Source organism: Pleurodeles waltl, chromosome 5 (assembly GCF_031143425.1).
Source record: "Pleurodeles waltl isolate 20211129_DDA chromosome 5, aPleWal1.hap1.20221129, whole genome shotgun sequence".
NCBI classification, from domain to species: domain Eukaryota; kingdom Metazoa; phylum Chordata; class Amphibia; order Caudata; family Salamandridae; genus Pleurodeles; species Pleurodeles waltl.
The window spans coordinates 67,435,407-67,463,157 of NC_090444.1; the positions used below are offsets into that span (position 1 = coordinate 67,435,407).

Here is a 27,751-nt window from a genome sequence, read left to right on the forward strand (position 1 = left end):
CCTGCTTAGATGGGTCAGAAAGTAACTGATGTCAGCCTGCATGAGTGGTGCCCATGTAGACTCGTCAAAGTCACATCTAGAGAATCCGGCTTCACCTGCTGTCTTGCAGGGGTATTGCTTTTCCAGATCCAGTCTTCCTCTTGGGTGAGGAATCTGTGCTAAAATAGTCTCTACCAGAAAGCATTACTGAAGGTATGTAACTTGTTCATCAAGCTGTCACTCTCTTAGATATAGTCCCTGCATTTTGAAAGTCCGGGGGCATTGTTGTTCTAGGGTTTTTCTCATCAACTGTTCAAGCAAAATTTCCCAAACATATCATAAGTCACATCAACTCCAGTATTCCTTAGGTCAACTACACCCAGAAAACTAAGAGAGATCCTGTTTTTTCCCATCTTGCTATCTATAATTTCTCAACATCTGAAATAGAAGAGTTCTTTGCTGACTAAACATACCTTCTATTTTCACATAACTCCGTCCCAAAACATGTGATTGGGATCACCCAAGTCCTCTCTTCAAGGGCTTAAGATCTCCTTTTAAAGAGGCCAAGTTTCGGTGAAGATCACCAAATGTGGCTAATTGCTCTCCATGCCACATATTCCTCTACACAGGTCATTAATATTTGGCTACATCTTTTTCTTAAGAAAATAAAACAATTTTATTTATGGATTTTCGAAGGCACAGGGCACAGCATATTTTCATATTAAATAGGCTATAGATTATGTTGTTAGTTTTATATTTGACATTTGTAAGCGTGTCTGACCAAAGCAAAAAAAAAACGCTCATGAAACACTAGTATAGAGCTGTTCTCACTGTTTCGACTTTGTAATGTTAATTGTATAGTCTTTTAGTTATGTTATATTCTCGTCTGTATTGTCCAACGATGGCAAGATGTCCAAATGAATGTCAATATTTTGTGTTGTATGTGTGCTAGTGTTGCCATGAGGAACCATATAGGTAGGATTTGTACCATGTATAACTAAGTAGAACATTTATTTTAACGTGTTATCTACTGTGACCCTGAAATCTTGAGCTTCTTCCACTTATATAGATCCTAGCATACTGTCTCTAATAGTGATGAGATATTAAATACATAAATTGTAACTGAAGCTGCGTGATTGATACCCAGGTATTTTATTGAAACTTTGGCTCAGGTTATGCCAGTGTTCTCCAACAGACTTTTGCTACAGTGTTGTAGGCTCAGATGTTCCCCTACTCTGTGATTTGATGCAATTTCTTCAGAAATTGGGTAATTCTTCTTATAGTAATGTTATGTTCGATGGCATCTGTCGCTGTAGATACACATGTTCTGCATAGCTCGCCATCTGGTGTTGGGTCGGAGTGTTACAAGTTGTTTTTCTTCGAAGAAGTCTTTCGAGTCACGGGACCGAGTGACTCCTCCTTCTGTCTCCATTGCGCATGGGCGTCGACTCCATCTTCGATTGTTTTCTTTCCGCCATCGGGTTCGGACGTGTTCCTGTCGCTCCGAGTTTCGGAACGGAAAATTAGTAAATATCGGAAGATTTTCGTCGGTATTGTTGCGTTCGGGATCGGCGTAGTTAGATTCAACACCGCATCGAAGGTCGACGTGCTCCGGTGACCTTCGGGGTAGTTTTCGATCCCCGTCGGGGCCTGGTCGGCCCGACCGCGTGTAGAACAACGCCGATGGAACGGACCCCGTTCCGTTTTTGTCCCAAATGCCACAACAAATACCCGTATACAGACCAACATTTGGTCTGTAACCTGTGCCTGTCACCTGAGCACAGTGAGGAGACTTGCGAGGCCTGTCGCGCGTTCCGGTCCCGAAAGACACTCTGTGACCGTCGAGCCAGGAGACTTCAGATGGCGTCCACGCCGACAGCGCACCGAGAGTTCGAGGAACAAGAGGAAGAAGAAACCTTTTCGATCCACGAATCGGACTCCGAGGAATTCGACGATCAAAGAACCGTGAGTAAGACGTCGAAAACAACACATAAGAAAAGTGACAAGGCCCAGGGGACGCCACTGCCACCAGGCCATGGCTCCACCCATAAATTCGGTGACCGACCATCGGCACCGAAAAAGGCCCAAACAGTGCCGAGATCGTCTGACTCCGGTCGAGACACCGGCACGCAGCCTTCTCGGGATCGAGAAAGTGCTGGAGAAAAGCAACGACACCGAGATAGCGGTGTAGAAACGGCTCGACGCCGAGACAGCGGCACCGACGAAGATCGACGCCGACAGGTTTCGACTCCCAAAAAGAAAAAAGCCACCTCGGAGCCGAAAAAACATACAGACAGGGTTTCGGTGCCGAAACAACCCGTAACCGACCCAGGTCCAGGCTCTTATACAGAGGAGCAATCACTGTCCTCTCAGATGCGAAAGCATAGGTTTGAGGAAGAGCTGCAATCCACCGAAGTGGACCATACGCAAAAACGTATTTTCATACAGCAGGGAACAGGAAAAATAAGCACCCTTCCCCCTATTAGGAGAAAAAGGAGACTGGAGTTTCAAACAGACCAGGCGCCACAAACCAAGATGGTGAAAAAGGTGACTCCGCCACCCTCTCCTCCACCTGTAATTAACGTCTCACCAGCACAAACTCCGTCACATTCCCCGGCTCACACCACCATGAGCCAAGGTGACCAGGATCAAGACGCTTGGGACTTATATGACGCCCCAGTGTCGGACAACAGTCCGGAGGCATATCCAACAAAGCCCTCACCACCAGAAGACAGCACAGCATATTCTCAAGTGGTGGCTAGAGCGGCACAATTCCACAACGTAAACCTCCACTCAGAACAAGTCGAGGATGACTTTTTATTCAACACCCTCTCCTCCACCCACAGCTCCTACCAAAGCCTGCCTATGCTGCCAGGTATGCTTCGGCACGCAAAGGAAATCTTCAAGGAGCCGGTCAAAAGTAGGGCAATAACGCCAAGGGTGGAAAAGAAATATAAGGCACCTCCTACAGACCCTGTTTTCATCACCACACAGCTGCCACCAGATTCCGTCGTAGTAGGAGCAGCTCGGAAAAGAGCCAACTCCCACACATCTGGGGATGCACCACCCCCAGATAAAGAGAGCCGCAAGTTCGATGCAACTGGGAAAAGAGTCGCAGTACAAGCTGCAAACCAGTGGCGCATCGCTAACTCTCAAGCACTACTTGCGCGCTATGACAGAGCCCATTGGGATGAGATGCAACACCTCATCGAGCATCTACCCAAGGAACTACAAAAGAGGGCAAAGCAGGTGGTTGAGGAAGGACAGAACATATCAAATAACCAGATACGATCCTCTATGGACGCAGCAGACACAGCTGCAAGAACAATTAATACATCTGTGACCATTAGAAGGCACGCATGGCTAAGAACGTCTGGGTTCAAACCAGAGATACAGCAGGCAGTGCTCAATATGCCATTCAACGAAAAACAACTGTTCGGACCAGAAGTGGACACGGCAATCGAAAAACTTAAAAAAGACACTGACACTGCTAAAGCCATGGGCGCACTCTACTCCCCGCAGAGCAGAGGAACCTACAGCACCTTCCGCAAGACACCCTTTAGAGGGGGGTTTCGGGGTCAGGCCACACAAGCCAGCACCTCGCAGGCAACACCGTCCAGCTACCAGGGACAGTACAGGGGAGGCTTTCGGGGCCAGTATAGAGGAGGGCAATTCCCTAGGAATAGAGGAAAATTTCAAAGCCCCAAAACCCCTACAACCAAGCAGTGACTCAGATGTCACTCACCCCCTCCACACAACACCAGTGGGGGGAAGAAGAGGTCATTATTACAAAGCATGGGAGGAAATAACTACAGACACTTGGGTCTTAGCAAATATCCAACATGGTTATTGCATAGAATTCCTACAATTCCCTCCAAACATACCACCAAAAGCACAGAATTTATCAAAACAACATTCCGAACTTCTGGAAATAGAAGTTCAAGCACTATTGCAAAAGAATGCAATCGAATTAGTACCAAAGACACAAACAAACACAGGAGTCTATTCACTGTACTTCTTAATACCAAAAAAGGACAAAACACTGAGACCAATCCTAGACCTCAGAATACTAAACACCTACATCAAATCAGACCACTTTCACATGGTCACGCTACAAGAAGTGTTACCATTGCTAAAACTACAGGACTACATGACAACCCTAGACCTCAAAGACGCGTATTTCCATATACCAATACATCAATCGCACAGAAAATACCTACGGTTCGTATTCAAAGGAATACATTACCAATTCAAAGTATTGCCTTTTGGTTTAACAACCGCACCAAGAGTCTTTACCACATGTCTAGCAGTAGTGGCTGCACACATCAGAAGGCAGCAAATACATGTATTCCCGTATCTAGACGACTGGCTAATCAAAACCAATTCACTAACAAAGTGCTTACACCACACAAATCAAATCATACAAACCCTCTACAAACTAGGTTTCACCGTCAACTTTGCAAAATCCAACATTTTGCCGTGCAAAGTACAACAATACCTGGGAGCCATAATAGACACACCAAAAGGAGTAGCCACTCCAAGTCCACAAAGAATTCAAAATTTCAACAAGATCATACAACGCATGTATCCAACACAAACAATACAAGAAAAGATGATATTACAACTCCTAGGCATGATGTCCTCATGCATAGCCATTGTCCCGAACGCAAGACTGCACATGAGGCCCTTACAACAGTGCCTAGCATCACAATGGTCACAAGCACAGGGTCACCTTCTAGATCTGGTGTTGATGGACCGCCAAACTTACCTCTCGCTTCTATGGTGGAACAGTATAAATTTAAACAAAGGGCGGCCTTTCCAAGACCCAGTGCCACAATACGTAATAACAACAGATGCTTCCATGACAGGGTGGGGAGCACACCTCGATCAACACAGCATACAAGGACAATGGAACGTACATCAAACAAAACTGCATATAAATCACCTAGAAATGCTAGCAGTTTTTCAAGCATTAAGGGCTTTCCACCAATTATAACTCACAAATACATTCTTGTCAAAACCGACAACATGACAACAATGTATTATCTAAACAAACAAGGGGGGGACACACTCAACGCAGTTGAGCCTGCTGGCACAAAAGATATGGCGATGGGCAATTCACAACCACATTCGCCTAATAGCACAGTTTATTCCAGGGATCCAGAATCAACTTGCAGACAATCTCTCTCGAGATCACCAACAGGTCCACGAATGGGAAATTCACCCCCAAATTCTAAACACTTACTTCAGACTCTGGGGAACACCTCAAATAGACTTGTTTGCAACAAAGGAGAACGTAAAATGCCAAAACTTCGCATCCAGATACCCATACAGGCAGTCCCAAGGCAATGCCCTATGGATGAACTGGTCAGGGATATTTGCCTACGCTTTTCCTCCTCTCCCTCTCCTTCCTTATCTGGTAAACAAATTGAGTCAAAACAAACTCACTCATATTAATAGCACCAACTTGGGCAAGGCAACCCTGGTACACAACACTGCTAGACCTATCAGTAGTACCCCACATCAAATTGCCCAACAGGCCGGATCTGTTAACACAACACAACCAACAGATCAGACATCCAGATCCAGCATCGCTGAATCTAGCAATCTGGCTCCTGAAATCCTAGAATTCGGACACTTACAACTTACCCAAGAATGTATGGAAGTCATAAAGCAAGCCAGAAGGCCGTCCACTAGGCACTGCTATGCAAGTAAATGGAAGAGGTTTGTTTGCTACTGCCATCATAATCAGATCCAACCTTTACACGCAACTCCAAAGGATGTAGTGGGTTACTTGCTTCACTTACAAAAATCTAACCTAGCCTTCTCTTCCATTAAATTACACCTTGCAGCAATATCTGCATACCTGCAGACTACCTATTCGACTTCCCTATATTGGATACCAGTAATCAAAGCATTCATGGAAGGCCTTAAAAGAATTATACCACCAAGAACACCACCTGTTCCTTCATGGAACTTAAATGTTGTCTTAACAAGACTCATGGGTCCACCTTTTGAACCCATGCACTCTTGCGAAATACAGTTCCTAACCTGGAAGGTTGCATTTCTCATCGCCATTACATCTCTAAGAAGAGTAAGCGAAATTCAGGCGTTTACAATGCAAGAACCTTTTATACAACTACACAAAAATAAAGTCGTCCTAAGGACTAATCCTAAATTTTTACCAAAGGTTATTTCACCGTTCCACCTAAATCAAACAGTGGAACTACCAGTGTTCTTCCCACAGCCAGATTCCGTAGCTGAGAGGGCACTACATACATTAGATGTCAAAAGAGCATTAATGTACTACATTGACAGAACGAAGAACATCAGAAAGACTAAACAACTATTTATTGCATTCCAAAAACCTCATGCAGGAAACCCAATATCAAAACAAGGTATAGCCAGATGGATAGTTAAATGCATCCAAATCTGCTACCTTAAAGCAAAACGACAACTGCCCATTACACCAAGGGCACACTCAACCAGAAAAAAAGGTGCTACCATGGCCTTTCTAGGGAACATCCCAATGCAAGATATATGTAAGGCAGCCACATGGTCTACGCCACACACGTTCACCAAGCACTACTGTGTAGACGTGCTATCCGCACAGCAAGCCACAGTAGGTCAAGCCGTGTTAAGAACATTATTTCAAACCACTTCCATTACTACAGGCTGAGCCACCGCTTTTGGGGAGATAACTGCTTACTAGTCTATGCAGAACATGTGTATCTACAGCGACAGATGCCATCGAACTGAAAATGTCACTTACCCAGTGTACATCTGTTCGTGGCATCAGTCGCTGGAGATTCACATGTGCCCACCCGCCTCCCCGGGAGCCTGTAGCAGTTCGGAAGTTAGCTTCAACTTTGTACATTTGTATATATTATTTTAACCTTAAATAGGTACATACTTAGTAACTCCATTGCATGGGCACTATTACTACAACACAACTCCTACCTCACCCTCTGCGGGGAAAACAATTGAAGATGGAGTCGACGCCCATGCGCAATGGAGACAGAAGGAGGAGTCACTCGGTCCCGTGACTCGAAAGACTTCTTCGAAGAAAAACAACTTGTAACACTCCGACCCAACACCAGATGGCGAGCTGTGCAGAACATGTGAATCTCCAGCGACTGATGCCACGAACAGATGTACACTGGGTAAGTGACATTTTCATTATTGCTCTGATTCTGTCCGGAAACAAATCACATTGTGTATGAGCAGAGCCATCTTTTAAGTTTTCCTTCCCTATCTACTTCCATCTCTTTTATGTATAGGTTGCAGCGTATTTGATTAATTAAAGGATTCTTTGAGTGGACACATACCAGGGGTGACAGCGAGCACCAACACCCTCCAATACGCCATGACTGCATCACAGGACCAGGCTAGATGTAAAAAGGGTGCCCTTTCCTCCCCGCTTCTGGGACATATAGCCATCCTGTCCGGGTAGATTTTACGGAGGACATAGCGAGTAATGTATGTGCGGTTGAGGTAATTCAACTGTATTAGTTTGAATCTACTGTTACATGAGACCTTACGGACTAATGAGCAAGCCCGATTCCAGTCTGCATCAGAGAATGGTTCCGCCTCCCGTGCCTGCTGAACTCGTAAAGGTGGCCTGTATTAATTCTCTCTCCCTACCCCCAATGCCCCTATAAAAAAGCTATCAAATATCTACCCGCAACCCATCTAAGGAGCCCAGCCAACACCTATGAGGGCACCGGAGCAGTCGGAAATGTACACCATAAGTCCCTTGCAGCATTCTCTAATTTTGCGATTTGCAGTAACTGTCCAGCCTCTGCCTAAAATGTCTTGAGCCTCCCGAAACATGGTGAAGACCTCCCCAGGGTAGACATCCCCCACTAGAGAACAGCCCTGTACCTCCATTGTTCCATTGACATGTCTGTATCTCTGACAGAAAAGGGAGCCAAAGCTGCAGTTCTCTATCCAAGAGGGCCCTACAGAGCACTTCAGTGGCTGTCTTCTCCCAGATTGCTGCTGTGACCGATCAGATAGGGAGCGGTGGTTGATCTGCACGCGCACCACTCATGAGAAGCTGCACCAACGCCATGTCACCAGTCGTGCCCCTGAAGTTGTCAGTCTCCCATCTAAATCCCAACTCTGGTAGACGCTCTAGTGGCACATCCAGAAATCTCCATAAGAGAAACACAAGCATTTGGTGAGAGTCCCCATATGGCGCATCAGAAGAGGGACCTCCTCCCTCGGCAACCGGACCATATAACAGGGTGTCATCTGTGTACAGCAATATGACATGTATAGTGTCTCCTACCTGGATGCCCCAGTCCCTCATCTCCTGACTCAACAAAATCACCAGAGGCTCCAATGCAAAGAGCAGTGGCAGTAGTGGACACCCCTGTTGTGTGGCTTTGCCAATCATCCAGCTGTTGGAGAAGGCGCTACCCTCCCTAATGCAGGACTGTATACCATAATCTCACCCAGCTAAGAAAAGAGTGTCCAAACCCCATTGTGCTAAGCACAGCCAGCAAGTAGGCGCAGTCACCGTATTGGAAGCATTTTCCAGGTTGATGACCACGAGTACCATATCCTGTATTTATCAAAGACCCCATGGAGCACATGAGACACCCTACGGATATTGTACTCGGTGTTCCGGCCCAGAATGAAATCTAATTGGTCTTCATTGACTAGGTCTCAGATTACGCCCCAGAGTCTAGATGCCAAAAGCTTGCAGAGCACTCTAACAGCCGAATTAACAATGGTGAGTGGCCTATAAGAGGAGCAGTCTGCCGTGTCACCCCCAGGCTTTGGCAGGAGACATATAATGGCCTCCACATTTGAAGGGAGGGGGAGGGTTCATCATCTTGAATGTGCCAGAGACGACACTCCAGACAACTTTGACAAAGAGCACACCCAAGAAGAACCAATTGTCAAGGAAGAGGCCTTCTCGATCAAGGACAGCTCCAGCTCAGATATTGAGGTAGACTTGGAGATGCAGTAAGTTACATTCGCTCAAGGCATGCGTACTGTGACCCCTGCCGACCTAGAAACCTCCGGCTTCAGCACTCCCACTATTAGAAGTCGCCGAACCACCACTGCCTTCTGGCCATGGCCAGATCCAAAATACTGTTTTGGACGCCCCGCCCTTGGGCCTGGTGCCGAAGATTACTACTAAGTACAAGCCTTCAGCATCAACCTCTTTGGGCATGTTTCAGCACTGACCCGACCATCGGTGCCGACCTGGCAGCTGACTCCATCTACCTCCACACCAACGAAGCCTAACACTTTGAAGCTGAAACACTCTGTATTGAAACCGTCAGAGCTGAAAGACTGTAGAACATCATTGGGTTTCACCTCTCCTGTCGAGCCCATTCTGGAAAAGTTGGACATTCGTCAGCAGAAAATACAGATCCAAGTGGGAACTGGTTGGATTATTGCTTCCCCGTCCTCTCTTCCACCTCTAAAGAGGAAATTGACTTTTGAGTAAAGCACTAGATGTGCCCCTTGCTCCCAGCAAGACAACAAAGGACCACTAGCCCTGCCTATCATCCACCTCTTACACTGCCTCCCCCTCATTCTCTTCACGCATTGTCACCATCACATGATCCACTGCACACCTCACCTCAGGGGTCACCACAGTTGGACGCTGGTGGGCTGAGGGGTCGTTGGGAGATCCCGACCCATGGGATATGTATGACCTGAATCTCTACACCCATGATCCCGACCTGTATCCAACTTGTCCCGCCCCTCCAGAGGACGCAACCTCCTACCAGGAGGTCACTGCGAGAGCGGCAACTTTTCATAATGTAGAGCTGCATAAGGAACCCCTCGAACAGGATTGCCTATTCCACACATTAGCTTCTACGCACAGGGACACATGGTATCTGCCAATGTTACCAGTCGTGAAGAGACACTCAGACAACATGTTTAAGGACCCTGTTAGGGCCAGGGTCATCACGCCTAGGGTAGATAAAATATGTAAGGCAGTACCATCAGACCCTTCATTCGGAGTCAAGTGCCACCAGACTCTATTGTAACAACTACTGCATGCAAGAGGACCAACTTTCAGGCTGCCCCTTGCCCCTGCCCCCCCAAAAAAGGAAAGCAAGAGCATGGGTGCTGAAAGGATGAGGGTTGCAGTGCAGGCTGACAACCAATGGCGTATTGCCTATTCTCAGGCCCTCTCGGCCTGTTATGACAAGGCCCATTGGGACTAAATGGAGGAGGTCCTTCAGAAGAACACAGAAAGAGGGCCAACACATTGTTACAGAGGGACAAACCAACACTTCTGTTTGCTGCTCCCTTGACACTGCAAATACTGCAGCTTGGGGAATAAACACTATTGTTCTACTTAGGCGACACCTTTGGCTGAGGTGTTCCGGCTTTAAGCAGGTGGTCCAACAGGCTGTTATCAACATGCTATTCAATAAGGAACATCTCTTTGGCCCGCAAGTAGACTCTACCTTCGAAAAATTGAAAAAATGGCACCAACATGGCCAAAGCTATGGGAATATTGCAAACTACTATTATCCTAACAGATGGCAGCAGGCTATTACTTAATGCATCTAAATCCCATTTCCCCCCATGTATAAAAAATTCAAAATAGGAAATGGAATCATATTTTATACATAATTATTCTTATGATGTGTGCACTCATACCCACACCTGCTGTCTAGGTGCATTCCTTGAAACAAGGAGAAACCTAAAGCAATACAAATAATGATGATGCACCACACTAAACTGTCAAAAATTCCAATTCTGTAGTATAGATCCATTGGAATCTTCTCTTTATTCTTTTGTATTTCTTAGAACAGCACATGCAAACAGCACATTGTGTTCTAAGAAATAAAAAAGAATAAAGAGAAGATTCTAATGGATCTATACTATGAAATTGGACTTTTTGACACAGTTTATTGTGGGGCATTAACATTGCAAACTACCACTCCCAGAAGCACTTTTCTTCACCCATGCTACAGGGTACCACAAGTCCACCTCCATAGAGGCGTCCACCTTCCAACAGAAGCAACACCAGACTACCTATACCAAGGGTTTCTACAGATGCTTGTTCAAAGGAAACAATAACAAGGGTAGGGGGGAAGGGTGCTTCCTCTCGCGCTTCCCCCCCTGACCAAACCACACCGGGATCAGACTTCAGTTTTTCCACCCAGTGTGGCATACCATCACCACAGACAAATGGCTGTTAGCCATTACATTATTCAACATGGCTATTGTCTGGAGCTCATTACCACACTGCCCAATATTCCATCTCTTACTCACAGATTAATGCAGGAACATCAGACACTTCTCAAACAGGGCATCCAAGTCCTTCTCCTCAAAGGGACCATGTAACCCGTTCAACTTCAACAGCAGGGCTCAGGGATATACGCCTATATTTCCTAATCCCCAAAAAGGACGTGTCTCTATAACCAATCTACTTCCACATAGTGCACCCTGCTCACTGCAACTACTTAAGATTTGCAATAGCACCCAAACATTATCACTTCAAAGTTCTTCTGTTTGGTGCAACTACCACCCTCGAGTATTTACAAAATGCCTGGTGGTGGTCGCAGCTCATCTGCAAAGACCAAATGTTTACATATTGCCCTACTTAGACGATTGGCTTATCAAAGACAGTACCCATCAGCAGTGCCAGCAACACAGTCCGATGACAATAGTAGAGCTTCTTCACAGCATAGGCTTCACTTTCAACATCCCCAAGTCTCACCTCCAACCTCTACAGGTTCAGCCTTACTTGGGAGAAATCCTAAACATACAATTAGGATTAGCCTACCCCAATCCCACTCAGATTTAGAACTTGCCCCAGTTCCAAACAAACCAGAAGCTCACAGTGAGGATGGTTATTCGTCTTCTAGGAAAGAAGGCCTCCTGCATTGCCCCATGCAAGGTTACATATGTGCCCTCTGCCGCACTGTCTAGCTCGCCAGTGGTCTCTGTCACAGTGTCATCTGGAGGACCTTTGATTGCCCACTACAATCACCATTCTCTGCATTGATGGAACACCAACAATCTGTTGAAAGGGCGGCCTTTTCTGGACCCACTTTCCCACATTACTCTCACCACGGACGCATCACAGACGGGATGGGGTGCTCACCTACAAGACCTCTCAGTACAAGGTCTTTGGGATATCAGGCTTCAATCCCTCCGCATCAGCTACCTAGAGCTTCAAGTAGTCTGTCAAGCACTGTAAGCTTTCTCACCTCACCTGTCTCGCAAGATTGTCAAAGTCCGGACAGACAATATGACAGCCATGTATTACCTACAAAGACAGTGGGGGGCACGGTCTTCACAACTATCACACCTGTCTCAGACCATCTGGAAATGGGCTCTAAATCATAACATTCACCTATTGGTGGAATACCTTCTGGGAACAGACAACGTTTCTGACCTGCAGAGCAGGAATGTAGCAGCAATCTCACAAATGGGAACTCCACCCACAAGTCCTCTTACCATACTTCCAAAAGTAGAGGTTCCTTCAGATTGACCTTTTCACCACAGCAGAAAACACCAAATGCCCAAACTTCACCTCCAGGTACCCACACCCACTGTCCAAAGGCAATGCACATGGATGAGTTGGTCAGGGATATTTGCTTACTCTTTCTGCCTTTCCCATTTCTTCCCTTTGTGGTTCGGATGCTCAGGCAAACGTCTCTTGCAATGATCTCGGTAGCTCCCACATCGGCGTGTCAGCTTTGGTTCACAATACTCCTAGACCTCTCTATAGATACACACGAGAAGCTCCCCAACAGGCCGGACCTTCTCACTCAAAATCAAGGACAAATCAGACGCCCAGACTCGAAAGTGCTCAATATGACAATTTGGCTCCTGAGGTCATAGTTTGCCTACCTTGACTTACCACCAGAATGCATGGATAGTCTCAAGGAGGCATGCAGACCCACCACTAGAGCCTGTTATGCAATGAAATGGAAGTGCTGTGTTTGCTACTGGCAGTTCAAACAAATTGATCTTCTGAGAGCCATGGTGCAAGACATTGTGTACTACCTGCTTAGCTAACAAAAGATACATTTAGCATCCATCTCCGTACAATTACACCTCCCTATAATAGCTGCCTACCTCCAAAATGGATAGCATCTTCCACTTTTTAAAATTCCAGTCATCAAAGCCTTCCTGGAAGGACTCAAACGGGTAATACCACCAAGAGTTTCTCCAGCATCCCCCCTGGAACCTTAACATTGTTTTCACCAGAATCAAGGGTCCCCTTTGGAACCTCTACCCTCACTCAGGTGTGTTATGGATCTCCAGGCTTTAACCTTGGAAAGAACTGTTCTTCCAAATGCACAGAGACAAGGTGGTTCTCCGCACCACCCCTAAATTCCTCCCTAAAGTAGTCTCTCAATTTCACCTCAACCAATCCATTGAGTTGCCAGTTTTGTTTTCCCCTGAAAGGATTCCGTTGCAGAAAGATCTCTTCATACAAAAGATACCACAAGAGCACTCATGTTCTACATGGATAGAACAAAAACTTTCAGAAAGTCTAAACAACTTTGTTGACTTTTCACCACCTCATAAAGGCAGCCCCATATCCCCAGCACCAGTGTTCTTTCCCTAAACTGTACCTTTGTCTCCACAATTGGCCCAACCCTGGCACTCAGGTAAGTCCCTTCTAACTGGTACCTCTGGTACCAAGCGCCCTGATGCTAGGGAAGGTCTCTAAGGGCTGCAGCATGTCTTATGCCACCCTGGGGACCCCTCACTCAGCACATGCTCACTGCCTCACAGCTTGTGTGTGCTGGTGGGAAGAAAATGACTATGTCGACATGGCACTCCCCTCAGAGTGCCACGCCAACCTCACACTGCCTGTGGCATAGGTAAGTCACCCCTCTAGCAGGCCTTACAGCCCTAAGGCAGGGTGCACTATACCACAGGTGAGGGCATATGTGCATGAGCACTATGCCCCTACAGTGTCTAAACAAAACCTTAGACATTGTAAGTGCAGGGTAGCCATAAGAGTATATGGTCTGGGAGTCTGTCAAACACGAACTCCACAGCACCATAATGGCTACACTGAAAACTGAGAAGTTTGATATCAAACTTCTCAGCACAATAAATGCACACTGATGCCAGTGTGCAATTTATTGTAACATACACCCAGAGGGCACCTTAGAGGTACCCCCTGAATACCAACCCGACTTCCAGTGTAGGCTGACTAGTTTCTGCCAGCCTGCCACACACCAGACATGTTGCTGGCCATATGGGGAGAGTTCCTTTGTCACTCTGTGGCCAGAAACAAAGCCTGTACTGGGTGGAGGTGCTTCTCACCTCCCCCTGTAGGAACTGTAACACTTGGCGGTGAGCCTCAAAGGCTCACCCCTTTTGTTACAGCACCACAGGGCATCCCAGCTAGTGGAGATGCCTGCCCCTCCGGCCACTGTCCCCACTTTTGTCAGCAAGGCTTGAGGAGATAATTAGAAAAACAAGGAGGAGCCACCCACCAGTCAGGACAGCCCCTAAGGTGTCCTGAGCTGAGGTGACTCCTGCTTTTAGAAATCCTCCATCTTGAGAGTGGAGGTTTCTCCCAATAGGATTAGGGATGTGCCCCCCTCCCCACAGGGAGGAGGCACAAAGAGGGTGTAGCCACACTCCAGGACAGTAGCCATTGGCTACTGCCCTCCCAGACCTAAGCACACCCCTAAATCTAGTATTTAGGGGCACCCCAGAACCTAGGAAACTAGATTCCTGCAACCTTAACAAAGAAGAAGGACTGCTAACCTGAAGCCCTGCAGAGAAGACGGAGACAACAACTGCCTTTGCCCCAGCCCTAACGGCCTGTCTACCAACTTCAAAGAAAACTGCACCAGCGATGCATCCAACAGGGACCAGCGACCTCTGAAGCCTCAGAGGACTGCCCTGCACCCAAGGACCAAGAAACTCCTGTGAACAGCGGCTCTGTTCAAAACCAGCTACTTCTTGGCAACAAAGAAGCAACTTCCAAAGACTTCACGTTTCCCGTCGGAAGCGTGAGACTTCACCCTCTGCACCCGAAGCCCCCGGCTCGACCTGCAGAAAACCAACACCTCAGGGAGGACTCCCCGGCGACTGCGAGCCCGTGAGTAACCAGAGACGACCCCCCTGAGCCCCGACAGCGACGCCTGCAGAGAGAATCCATAGGCTCACCCTGACCGCGACTGCCTGTAACAAGGGACCCGACGCATAGAACCAACACTGTACCCGCAGCCCCCAGGACCTGAAGGAACCAAACTCCAGTGCAAGAGTGACCCTCTGCCTAGCCAAGGTGGTGGCTGCCCCAAGGAGCACACCCTGTGCCTGCCTGCATCGTTGAAGTGACCCCCGGGTCTCTCCATTGCTTACTATACAAAACCCGACGCCTGTTTACACACTGCACCCGGCCGCCCCTGTGCCGCTGAGGGTGTACTTTCTGTGCCTTCCTGCCCCCCACAACCCCCCCAGTGCCCTACAAAACCCCCCTGGTCTGCCCCCGAGGACGCGGGTACTTACCAGCTGGCAGACTGGAACCGGGACACCCCTGTTCTCCATAGGTACCTATGTGTTTTGGGCACCACTTTGACCTCTGCACCTGACAGGCCCTGAACTGCTGGTGTGGTAACTTTGGGATTGCCTTGAACCCCCAACGTTGGGCTGCCTATGCCCCAACTTTGAAACTTATAAGTGTTTTACTTACCTTCAAAACTAACCTTTACTTACCTCCCCCAGGAACTGTTGATTTTTGCAGTGTCCACTTTTGAAATAGCTTATTGCCATTTGTAAAAAGACTGTACATGATATGGTGTTCAGTCAAAGTTCCTAAAGTATCTAAGTGAAGTACCTTGCATTTAAAGTGTTGAATGTAAATCTTGAACCTGTGGTTCTTTAAATAAATTAAGAAAATATTTTTTTCAATATAAAGACCTGTTGGCCTGGAGTAAGTCTTTGAGTGTGTGTTCCTCATTTATTGCCTGTGTGTGCACAACGAATGCTTAACACTACCCTCTGATAAGCCTACTGCTCGACCACTCTACCACAAAATAGAGCATTAGAATTATCTACTTTTGCTACTATCTTACCTCCAAGGGGACCCCTTGGACTCTGTGCACACTATTTCTTACTTTGAAATAATATATACAGAGCCAACTTCCTACAAATGTATTCACACTTGCTATCTTAAAGCCAAAAGACCTTTACCTGTTTCTCCCTGAGCACACTCTGCTTGCAAAAAAGTGAGCAGCCATGGCCGCCTTAGGAAACGTGCTCATAGCTGACATTTGTAAGGCAGCTTTATGGTCCACACCTTCACTGAACATTACTGTGTGGATGTTCTAGTACGCCAACAAGCCAGTGTTTATCAGGCAGTGCTAAGTACCCGTTTTCAAACCACTGCAACACCCACTGGCTAGCCACTACTTCTAAGGGGGGAGTGCTTTACAGTCTGCAGAGCATGTGTATCTACAGCCACACATGCATCAATATGGAATATGTTACTTACCTTGTAAGCATCTGTTCGTGACATGTAGTGCTGTAAATTCACCACCCCGCGTTATCTGTTGTCTTTTCACGCTCCTCTTATGTCAGTTGTTTGGCCGCCCTACTCCCATGTCCTCTTTTGTTCATATTCATTCAGTTTATAAGTAACCCTGACCCGACCTCCTACTGCAACCTGCAAATCGCTAGTTTCCGAATGTGCAAACAAAATGCTGCATAAAAGTGGATTTAAAAAACATACAATTTCAGAGAGGGTGATTGCAAGGGTAGCTGTCTGCTTCTTCTGTTTCAAATGCATTGAAAACTGGGCTGGGTTACATTGACATGATGTTCTCTGAAGTGAACTCAATACACTGTTCCCAACCAAAATCTAGCGTTAGTGACGTAAGTGCAATCTTACATTTACACCTCTCTTCACTTCTATCCTCTGAAATGACAGTCCGCTGTACCCTTTGCACGAGGGCGCACGGACAGTGAAACCAAGTGGCTGGGTGTAAAAAAAAGAAAAATGATGCTTCTACTGTTAAGGACTGTTTTCACTAAGAACATGAGCAGGCATGGTCTCAGGGCATTCTTTGGGTCACAGCAGCAGAGGTACAACAGTGAGAAAAAGGTAGAGTAAGCTAACAGTGCACTATAGTAACCAATTGACGTGTTTCCTTCATTAGTTTAGTCCCTGTGACAGTGTAACATGCAAATTCAGTTGGCTTTGTCAAAGTTTTTTTTACACAATGCTTGTCACATTTTAAGTGGTATACGCAAAAACCACTTGATTTCTTACCTTATTGTTTTTGAATAAATGTTTGATGTTCATGTTTATTCCTGGATTATGATACTCAGAGTTGTAAGAGCTTTGACCATTTTATCAGATTGTGTTACTTTACGACCGTCTTGTATTTAATGCTGTGATGTCCAGTGAACTGTGATGCTGCATGTTTTGTAGAGATCAGCAAGCATCCTAATGTGAGACATACTTTGTTTAACAGTAGAGAAGAGCATCATTCACCGTGGGAGTTCCCAGAGTGGGTTCCTTCGTCAACAAAGTGGACGTTCTTAACCGATAGGTAAGTCGACTGTTAGCGTGTTCGTAATTTATTTTTTGATGTAGTGTAATGATTCTAATACTGTAATGGTAGTCAAGGATGTTTCAGAAGACCCACTGACCAATATCCCTCCTTGCCTACCAAGCTAGGGTCTTGGAAAATGCCATCAACAAGCTCCTTTCTAACCACCTCGCCAAACACAAGCTTCTCAATGCCACACAGGATTTAGACCCAACCACAGCATGGAAACTGCCCTTATAGCAGCAACGGATAACATCTGAGTAATCCTCGACAGAGGGGAAACTGCAGCCCTCAACCAACTAGACTTCTCAGAAGCCCTTGACACCATTTCCTATACCATTAACCTGATGACTCCGCAAAGCAGGCATCCAGGGACAAACCCCAGGAACTGCCAACATGCCCCCATCTCCTTTGAAGCACGATAGCTAATGTGCGGAGTCCCTCCAACCTCCTCGCTAAGCCCGGTACTTAACAATTTCTGTATGATGCTTCTGGCCGACGTCACATGGGTTCACAACATAAATATCCTCATATATGCCGATGACACACAACTGATACTGTACCTCTTGAACAAAACACCCAGCACAAGGAAAATGTTCACCACATGCATCGTCAAAATGGCCATCTGGATGAAATGCAACTACCTCAAACTGAACTCGGACAAGGTTGAATTGGTGGACTTCTGGAAATACGCCTCGCTAGAGGTCTCAATCTAGTGGCCAACAGACTTCGGACCCACCCCGCACCTTGCTTACAAGCAAGAAACCTCAGACTCATCATCATAGTCAACAAACTGGACATGACCGCCCAAGGCAGTGTAGTGATCTTGTTCAGCTTCAACACCCTAACGCTGCTGAAGAAAACCTTAAAGTGGCTACTGCACAGTACCAGGAAAATGATTACCCAAACTATCACCAGCAAGCTAGACTATGGGAATACCCTGTACACAGGCATAACCAACCAGCTCACAAGAAGACTGCATACCATCCAAAACGCATCAGCCAAACTAGTCCTCAACCTCCCATGCCAAGCCTCCAACACATCAAACCTTAAGGCACTCCAATGGCTCCTGATACGCAGGTGTGCATACTTCAAACGTCTCACCCACACCTACAAAGCACTCTACAACACAGGCCCTGCCTACCTGAATAGCTGCATTCCTTTCCACTAACCTTCCAGACACCTCTGCACTGCCGGTTTCACACTAGCAAACACACCACGCAGACAAAAGCTAATGGGGGGGGGGGGGGGGGGCGCACCTTCTCATACCTGGCTCCTAAAGCCTGCAGCGACCTCCCACAACATATTAGAGCCTTCTTCCTTTTTGGCTTTCGCAAGAAGATGAAGACCTGGCTTTTTGAAGAAGCCCTACAAGTCTGGCCTTACACACTAGCTCCAGAGCGCGTGGATGACCTCATAGGCGATTAGCACTCTATACAAGCACCAAAGGCATAACAAGAATGAATATCCTTGTTCAACTTCACTTCTGGTCCGGGCCCTTGCAGACAAGCTCCCCACATGCCAATTTACTAGATTATTGACTGAGCTGCATTGGTGTCATGATGCAGAAACAGCAGAACATTTGCAATTTAGGCAAATTAATAAGACTTGACACTAGACATGAATATAATGCTTAGAGGCAGAGCTTGATTCAAGGCCAATCATAGCTCAGGGCCTACTTCGAGTTGTCCAGTACAAGAGCAGTAAAGGGTGCAAGAAAACTGAAGCATTTGCTGCTCTCTATGATTTTTACTGTCCTAAGTGTAGAAGTAGTTGGTGCAATGAAACACTATTATTGCAGGTTGAACTTAAAGTGCACTGTGGAGAATTTTGTCCAGTGCAGAAGGTTGACAGTGGTTTTATGTGGTCCACATTAAAAGAAGGTGGCTCCTAATACATCTTCTTGCGGGTCATGATGACAGGGCTTTCTTACCTGCATGTTAGTGGTTTTTCAATATATTCTCAAATGTCAAGTATTTGGCTCATGGGAATAGATCATGATTATGCACGGCACTGTGTTCCATGATACATGCCCTCCATTTCTTATTTCAGTGAAGCCAGTGACTACATGCCACAAGAAGTCAAGTCTCCTCTGTTCACCATCAGACGGGAAGGACTCAGAGAAGAGGGCACCTTTTACAGGCTCAACAGGTATTGTTTGTTTCCCTTAGGTTCACTGTGTTAGGAGAGGGGCTAATTTTCACATTACAATTTCATGTGAGTAATCATTGTTGGTATGGGGGAAAAGTAACATTGCTGGTTTTGATTTTGCAAGAATTATCATGGTATTTTATTATATGCACAAATCCATACATCTCATGGCATCAAAAAAGAAAATACAGACATTCTCAGCGGTCTACCACGGAGCTGAAACACTTATTGATTCATCACAAAAGATGTAATATTCCTAATTGCATATGAATACTGTTTCAATAACAAAACTAAACACATTTGATTTGTACACTGAATAATTTGATTTCCTATGATTCTTACAGGTATCTGTGACATGTCATAAGTATGTTTAATTGAGCTCTCACTGCCTTCTGAGTGCTTCACAGCATCGCGGTTAGTGGAGACAGGAAAGGGAGACAAGAGTGCTTCCTGCTAAGCAAGTCCGTAGGTACTCTTCAGTCCCCTCTTCCAACTTCTGTCGTTCTGGTTATAGTAGAAGATAATAAAGGAGAGAGTTCTGTAGGCACAAGCATTTATAGTGAAAGGTCTCCGTCCAAAAAGCTTTCTGTTTTATCCATTAGGCTTTGGGTACATGTCCTTGCACAAATGGTGCCCATGAATCAAGGTGGCAGGAGAATGGACATTTGCAGTGCAGCTTCACATTACATCCACAAGAAAAACACCTCTTTATTTACTTTCTTACGTATTGTGAGGAGGTATAATTAAAATATATTCCAGAATAAAATACTAGACAGGACCTGAACCAAGCTGAAGCCTAAGGCTTATTTTAAGAGAAACCATTGTGGGATTTAGTTTCTTATACTTGGGTAGGCCCTTTTGCTACTGCTACTTATAATAATATTATTGTTATGGCAAATAATACACAATACAGCTCTTGCCAACTGTACAGTTCTAGCGGACATCGTGGATCTGGATTTTGTAAGAGTTATTGTATGCTTTTATAACATAGAATGTGCTTGTATACATTTCCCTTTATAACACTTCCTAGTGTCAATTTCTGTACAGTGTCGTGGATGAAATGTTGGATTCTCTTTAGACTAAGCATAGTTGATTTTTCATGTAATTAAATCATTAAAGATGATGCCCAATGTTCACTTATTTAGAGGATAATGTTTCTCTAGCTAGCTGTGGAGCTTCAAAGTCATAACATGAAAATACGTGTTCTTCTCCAATGAAATATGATTAATAGTCATAAGTTCTGAAGTATCCAGCCTACCACCTAAATACTGGTGTGTGTATATATTTATATATATCTATATGTTCGATGGCATGTGTAGCTGCAGATACACATGCTGTGCACTATCCTGCCATCTAGTGTTGGGCTCGGAGTGTTACAAGTTGTTTTTCTTCGAAGAAGTCTTTGAGTCACGAGACCGAGGGACTCCTCCCATTTCGGCTCCACTGCGCATGGGCGTCGACTCCATCTTAGATTGTTTTTTTTCCGCCATCGGGTTCGGACGTGTTCCTCTTCGCTCTGTATTTCGGTTCGGAAAAGTTAGTTAATGAACGAAAAATTTGACGGTATTGTTTGCGATCGGTATCTGGTTAGACATAGCACATCGACACCGAAGAAAAGAAGAGCTCCAGCAGCCCTTCGGGGCTTCCACTCCTCGACGGGGCCTGGTCGGCCCGACCGCGTGCATCTTCAAGGCTCATGGAACGGACCCCATTCCGCTTCTGCCCCAAATGCCACGCTAAATATCCTTATACAGACCAACATTTGGTCTGTAATCTGTGTTTGTCCCCCGAACACAAAGAGGATACGGGCGAGGCCTGTCGGGCATTTCGGTCTAAGAAGACGCTGCGCGACCGGAGAACTCGAAGGCTTCAAATGGCGTCGACACCGACCGGACACCCCGATGTCGAAGAGGAGGAGACATTATCCATCCCAGATTCAGACTTGGACGAGCCAGAGAGTGAGCAGCCGACGAGGCAACAAACCGTGAGTAAACCAGCCCCGGCCAAAACTCACTCAAAAATCATGAAGGCCCAGGGGACGCCACTGCCGACAGGCCATGGCTTTACCCGAAAGCACGGTGACCAAGCATCGGCACCGAAAAAGGGCACACAGCAACCGAAGACATCCAACTCCGGTCGAGATACCGGCTCAGAATATACTCGTCACCGAGATACCGGCTCCGACCAAACTCTGCACCGAGAGATCGGCACCCCGAAATCAAAAAAGTTTTCTTCGGAGCCTAAAAAGACTGCTGAGAAGGTTTCGATGCCGAAACACCCAGCCTCGGAGCCGAAACAAGGCTCCTATACGGAAGAACAGGGCCTTTCCTCACAACTACAAGGCCACAAGTTTGGACAAGAACTGGGGATGGGAGAGCCAGATCATACACAGAGAAGGCTCCACATACAAAAGGACACGGGGAAAATAAGAACTCTTCCCCCAATTAAAATGAAGCGGAAGCTCGCATTCCATGAAACTGAAATGCAGCCCAAAGCAAAGGTGGCTAAAGAAAAAACACCACCACAGTTTTCTCCACAGCCATCGCCACCACCCTCACCACATCTGTCCCCAATAGCAACACCCCCAATGATGCAGTCACCAACGCACACAGGGATGAGTCAATATAACCCAAATGCATGGAATCTATACGATGCACCAGTCTCTGATAATAGTCCGGACTGTTACCCAGCAAGGCCATCACCACCAGAGGACAGTACTGCTTATATGCAGGTGGTTTCCAGGGCAGCTACTTTCCATAACGTAGCATTACATTCGGAACCTATAGAAGATTATTTTCTATTCAATACCCTGTCATCAACACATAGCCAATACCAAAGCTTGCCAATGTTACCAGGCATGTTAAAACACGCCAAACAGGTGTTTCAAGACCCCGTGAAGAGCAGAGCCATTACACCTAGGGTGGAGAAGACAGGGCACATTGGGACGAAATGCAACATTTCATTGAACACCTTCCCAAAGAGTTTCAGAAGCATGCCCAACAGGTTGTAGAGGAGGGCCAAAGTATCTCCAACAACCAAATAAGATCGGCTATGGACTCAGCAGACACAGCCGCAAGAACAGTAAACACGGCGGTCACCATTCGGACACACGCGTGGCTATGCACCTCCGGATTTAAGCCAGAGATCCAGCAAGCTGTGCTGAATATGCCTTTTAATGGACAACAATTGTTTGGGCCGGAGGTGAATACAGCTATAGACAAACTAAAGAAAGACACTGATACGGCCAAAGCCATGGGCGCGCTCTACTCCCCACAGAGCAGAGGCACTTTTAGGAAGCCACACTTTAGAGGGGGGTTTCGGGCCCAAGCCACAGAACCTTCCACCTCACAGGCCAGGCCCACATACCAGAGCCAATACCAAGGAGGAGGTTTTCGGGGACAATATAGGGGTGGACAGTTCCCTAAACCAAGAGGGAAATGCCAAAGCTCAAAAACCCCACAAACTAAACAGTGACTCCAACGTCACAAACCCCCAACACACAACACCTGTGGTGGGGGAGACTCACAGATTATTACCAAAATTGGCAAGACATAACTACGGACTTGTGGGTCCTAGCCAGTTCGATGGCATATGTTGCTGCAGATACACATGTTTGGCACAGTCCGCTGCCTGGTGTTGGGCTCGGAGTATTACAAGTTGTTTTTCTTCGAAGAAGTCTTTTTTGGTCACAGGACCGAAGGACTCCTCCCTCTTCGGCTCCATTGCGCATGGGCGTCGACTCCATCTTAGATTGTTTTTTTCCGCTGTCGGGTTCGGACGTATTCCTTTTCGCTCCGTGTTTCGGTTCGGAAAGTTAGTCAGAATCTCGGAAGAAAGCGTCGGTATTGTTCCGTTCGGTATCGGGATAGTTAGGTACATCGACACCGATCATCGGAAGACTTTGGGGCAGTTTCGATCCCCCATCGGGGCCTGGTCGGCCCGACCGCGTGCGACATCGAAGCCGATGGAACGGACCCCGTTCCGTTTCTGCCCAAAATGTCACAGTAAGTATCCTTATACAGATCAGCACTTGGTCTGTAACTTGTGCTTGTCCCCCGAGCACAAGGAGGATACCTTTGAGGCCTGTCGAGCCTTCCGGTCCAGAAAAACACTCCGGGACCGAAGAGCCAGGCGTCTACAAATGGCGTCCACGCCGACAAAACAACGTTTCGACGACGAGGAGGAAACATTCTCGGTTCCGGAATCAGAATCCGGAGACTCCGACGTCGAACAACAGCAACAAACTGTGAGTAAGACGTCGAAAAGTAAAACCATCGACAAAACGAAAGCCCAGGGGACGCCACTGCCAACAGGCCATGGCTCGACCCATAAAACAGGCGACCCGTCGAAGGCGCCGAAAAAGGGCACGCCCATAGCGAAGACACCCGACTCCGGTCGAGGGACCGCCATGGAGCAACCTCGGAGCCGAGAAAGCGGCTCCGAGAGACAAAAACAAGATACCGGCACCGAAAAACATCGGCACCGAGAATCCATGCCGAAAGGAACAAAAATTCTGTCGGTGCCGAAACGGAAAAAAGATTCTCTCTCGGCGCCGAAAAATACCACACCTTCATCCTACTCAGAGGAACAAGGAATAAGTGGCCAGATGCACAGATTTGGACAAGAGCTCCAAAGTGTAGAATCAGACTACACACAAAAGAGACTGTACATCCAGCAAGACACAGGGAAGATATCAACCCTTCCCCCAATAATGAGGAAAAGAAGGATCAGTCTCCTCAAGGATGACGCACAACCACAAGCCAAAGTGGTCAAAAAAGTCACGCCTCCGCCCTCTCCACTACAACAGGCATCGCCGGCGCAAACACCGCCACAAATGCACTCACCAGCGCAAGCTACCATAAGTCAAGATGATCAGGATCAAGACGCTTGGGACCTATACGACACCCCAGTGCCGGACAATGATCCAGATTCATACCCCACGAAGCCGTCACCGCCAGAGGACAGTACCTCATACTCACAACTGGTGGCTAGGGCTGCAGAATTCCACAATGTCCAACTGCATTCAGATCCTATAGAGGATGATTTTTTATTTAACACCCTCTCGGCTACACATAGCCAATATCAATGTCTCCCAATGCTACCGGGGATGTTACGGCACGCAAAACAAATTTTTGAAGAGCCCGTAAAATCCAGAGCCATCACCCCAAGGGTGGATAAAAAATACAAACCACCACCCACAGATCCAGTGTTTATTACTTCGCAGTTACCACCTGACTCCGTAGTAGTAGGGGCAGCTGGCAAAAGAGCAAATTCCCATACATCTGGTGACGCCCCACCTCCGGACAAAGAAAGCAGAAAATTTGATGCGGCAGGAAAAAGAGTAGCATCACAGGCAGCCAACCAGTGGCGCATCGCAAATTCTCAAGCGCTGCTGGCCAGATATGACCGCGCTCACTGGGATGAGATGCAACTTCTCGTAGACCATCTTCCCCAAGAATACCAAAAAAGGGCGCAGCAAATAGTTGAAGAGGGACAAACGATCTCAAACAATCAAATCCGCTCTTCACTGGACGCAGCCGATACTGCAGCGAGAACAGTCAACACTGCTGTCACCATAAGGAGACACGCTTGGCTCCGCACTTCAGGCTTCAAACCTGAAATCCAGCAGGCTGTCCTTAATATGCCCTTCAACGAAAAACAACTTTTTGGCCCTGAAGTGGATACAGCCATTGAAAAACTTAAAAAGGACACAGACACGGCCAAGGCCATGGGCGCACTCTACTCCCCGCAGAGCAGAGGCTCTTTCAGAAAAACTTCATTTAGAGGGGGGTTTCGTGGCCAACCCACAGACACCACCAGCCAACAAACAAGAACCACACCATATCAGGGTTCCTTCCAAAGGGGAGGTTTCAGGGGATATAGGGGGGGGTCAATTCCCAAGGAGTAGGGGAAGATTCCAGACTCCAAAAACACCTCCACCTAAACAGTGACTTTCAAGTCACGCAACCCCTTCACTCAACACCAGTGGGGGGAAGACTAAGCCAATTCTACCAATCTTGGCAACAGATTACAACAGACAATTGGGTATTAGCAATAATCAAACATGGCTATTGCATAGAATTCCACAACTTCCCACCAAACATCCCTCCCAAAACACGCAAAATGTCACCACAACATTTAGAACTTTTAGGACTAGAAGTTCAAGCACTACTGCAAAAGGATGCAATAGAGTTAGTACCAGTACAACAAAAAAACACAGGAGTTTACTCCCTGTACTTTCTAATTCCAAAAAAAGACAAAACATTAAGACCAATATTAGATCTCAGGACACTAAATACCTACATCATATCGGACCATTTTCACATGGTCACACTACAAGACATCATTCCACTGCTCAAACAGCAAGATTACATGACCACATTAGACCTAAAGGATGCGTACTTTCATATACCAATACACCCTTCTCACAGAAGGTACCTACGGTTCGTATTCAAAGGAATACATTACCAATTCAAGGTGTTGCCATTCGGAATAACAACTGCACCAAGAGTGTTCACAAAATGTCTAGCAGTAGTAGCAGCACACATCAGGAGACAACAGATACATGTGTTCCCTTACTTAGATGATTGGCTAATAAAAACCAGCTCTCAACACCATGTGAAAGTGATCTGATTTGATGTAAAGATTTAGTGTTCTGAGGTCTAATATGGGTCTTCTACACACAAAATACGTCATAGAAACCCTTTACAAGCTAGGGTTCTATATAAATTACCAAAAATCACACCTACAACTGTGTCAAATACAACAATACTTAGGAGCAACAATCAACACACAGAAAGGGATTGCCACTCCAAGTCCACAAAGGGTACAAGCATTCCAAAATGTAATACAAAACATGCACCCAAAACAACACTATCAAGTGAGATTGGTGATGAAACTTCTAGGCATGATGTCTTCATGCATAGCCCTTGTCCCAAACGCAAGACTACACATGCGGCCCTTACAACAGTGCCTAGCAACACAATGGACACAAGCACAGGGTCAACTACAGGATCTAGTGTTGATAGACCACCAAACACACTCCTCGCTTCAATGGTGGAATCCTATAAATTTAAACCAAGGGCGGCCATTCCAAGACCCTGTTCCTCAATCCATGATCACAACAGATGCTTCGATGGTAGGGTGAGGAGCACACCTCAACCAGCACAGCATACAGGGACAATGGGACGCTCAACAAAGCCAACTTCATATAAATCATCTAGAACTGCTAGCAGTGTTTCTAGCATTAAAAGCATTTCAACCGTTAATAGCCCACAAACACATTCTTGTCAAAACAGACATGACGACAATGTATTACCTAAACAAACAGGGAGGGACACACTCATCACAGCTGTGTCTCTTAGCACAAAAGATTTGGCATTGGGCGATTCACAATCACATTTGCCTAATAGCACAGTACATCCCAGGGATTCAAAACTAGTTAGCCGACAATCTCAGTTGAGATCATCAACAAACCCACGAATGGGAAATTCATCCCCAGATACTACAAACTTACTTTCAAAGCTGGGGAACACCACAAATAGACCTATTTGCAACAAAAGAAAACGCAAAATGCCAAAACTTTGCGTCCAGGTATCCACACCCTCACTCCAAGGGCAATGCGTTATGGATGAGTTGGTCGGGGATATTTGCTTACGCTTTTCCCCCTCTCCCACTCCTTCCATATCAAGTAAACAAATTGAGTCAAAACAAACTCAAACTAATACTAGTAGCACCAACTTGGGCTCGCCAGCCATGGTACACAACACTACTAGATCTGTCAGTAGTACCTCATATCAAACTACCAAACAGACCAGATCTGTTAACTCAACACAAACAACAGATCAGACACCCGAATCCAGCATCGCTCAATCTAGCAATCTGGCTCCTGAAGTCTTAGAATTTGGACACTTAGACCTTACACAAGAATGTATGGAGGTCATTAAACAAGCTAGGAAACCTACTACAAGACATTGTTACGCAAATAAATGGAAATGATTTGTTCATTACTGCCATGATAATCAAATTCAACCACTACATGCGTCCGCAAAAAACATTGTAAGCTACTTACTACACTTACAAAAATCGAAGCTAGCTTTTTC

At 46.4% G+C, this 27,751-nt stretch overlaps 1 protein-coding gene across 1 annotated transcript in view; it reads left to right on the forward strand.

The window, feature by feature from the left end:
- The window catches only part of GTF3C2 (general transcription factor IIIC subunit 2), a 720,157-nt gene that overhangs the window by 189,860 nt on the left and 502,546 nt on the right, over window positions 1–27,751 (forward strand). Inside the window, exons 6-7 of the mRNA XM_069236502.1 lie at window positions 17,421–17,498; window positions 19,551–19,649. Of these exons, the coding sequence (XP_069092603.1) occupies window positions 17,421–17,498; window positions 19,551–19,649 (177 nt within the window). The remainder of the gene's footprint in view (window positions 1–17,420; window positions 17,499–19,550; window positions 19,650–27,751) is intronic.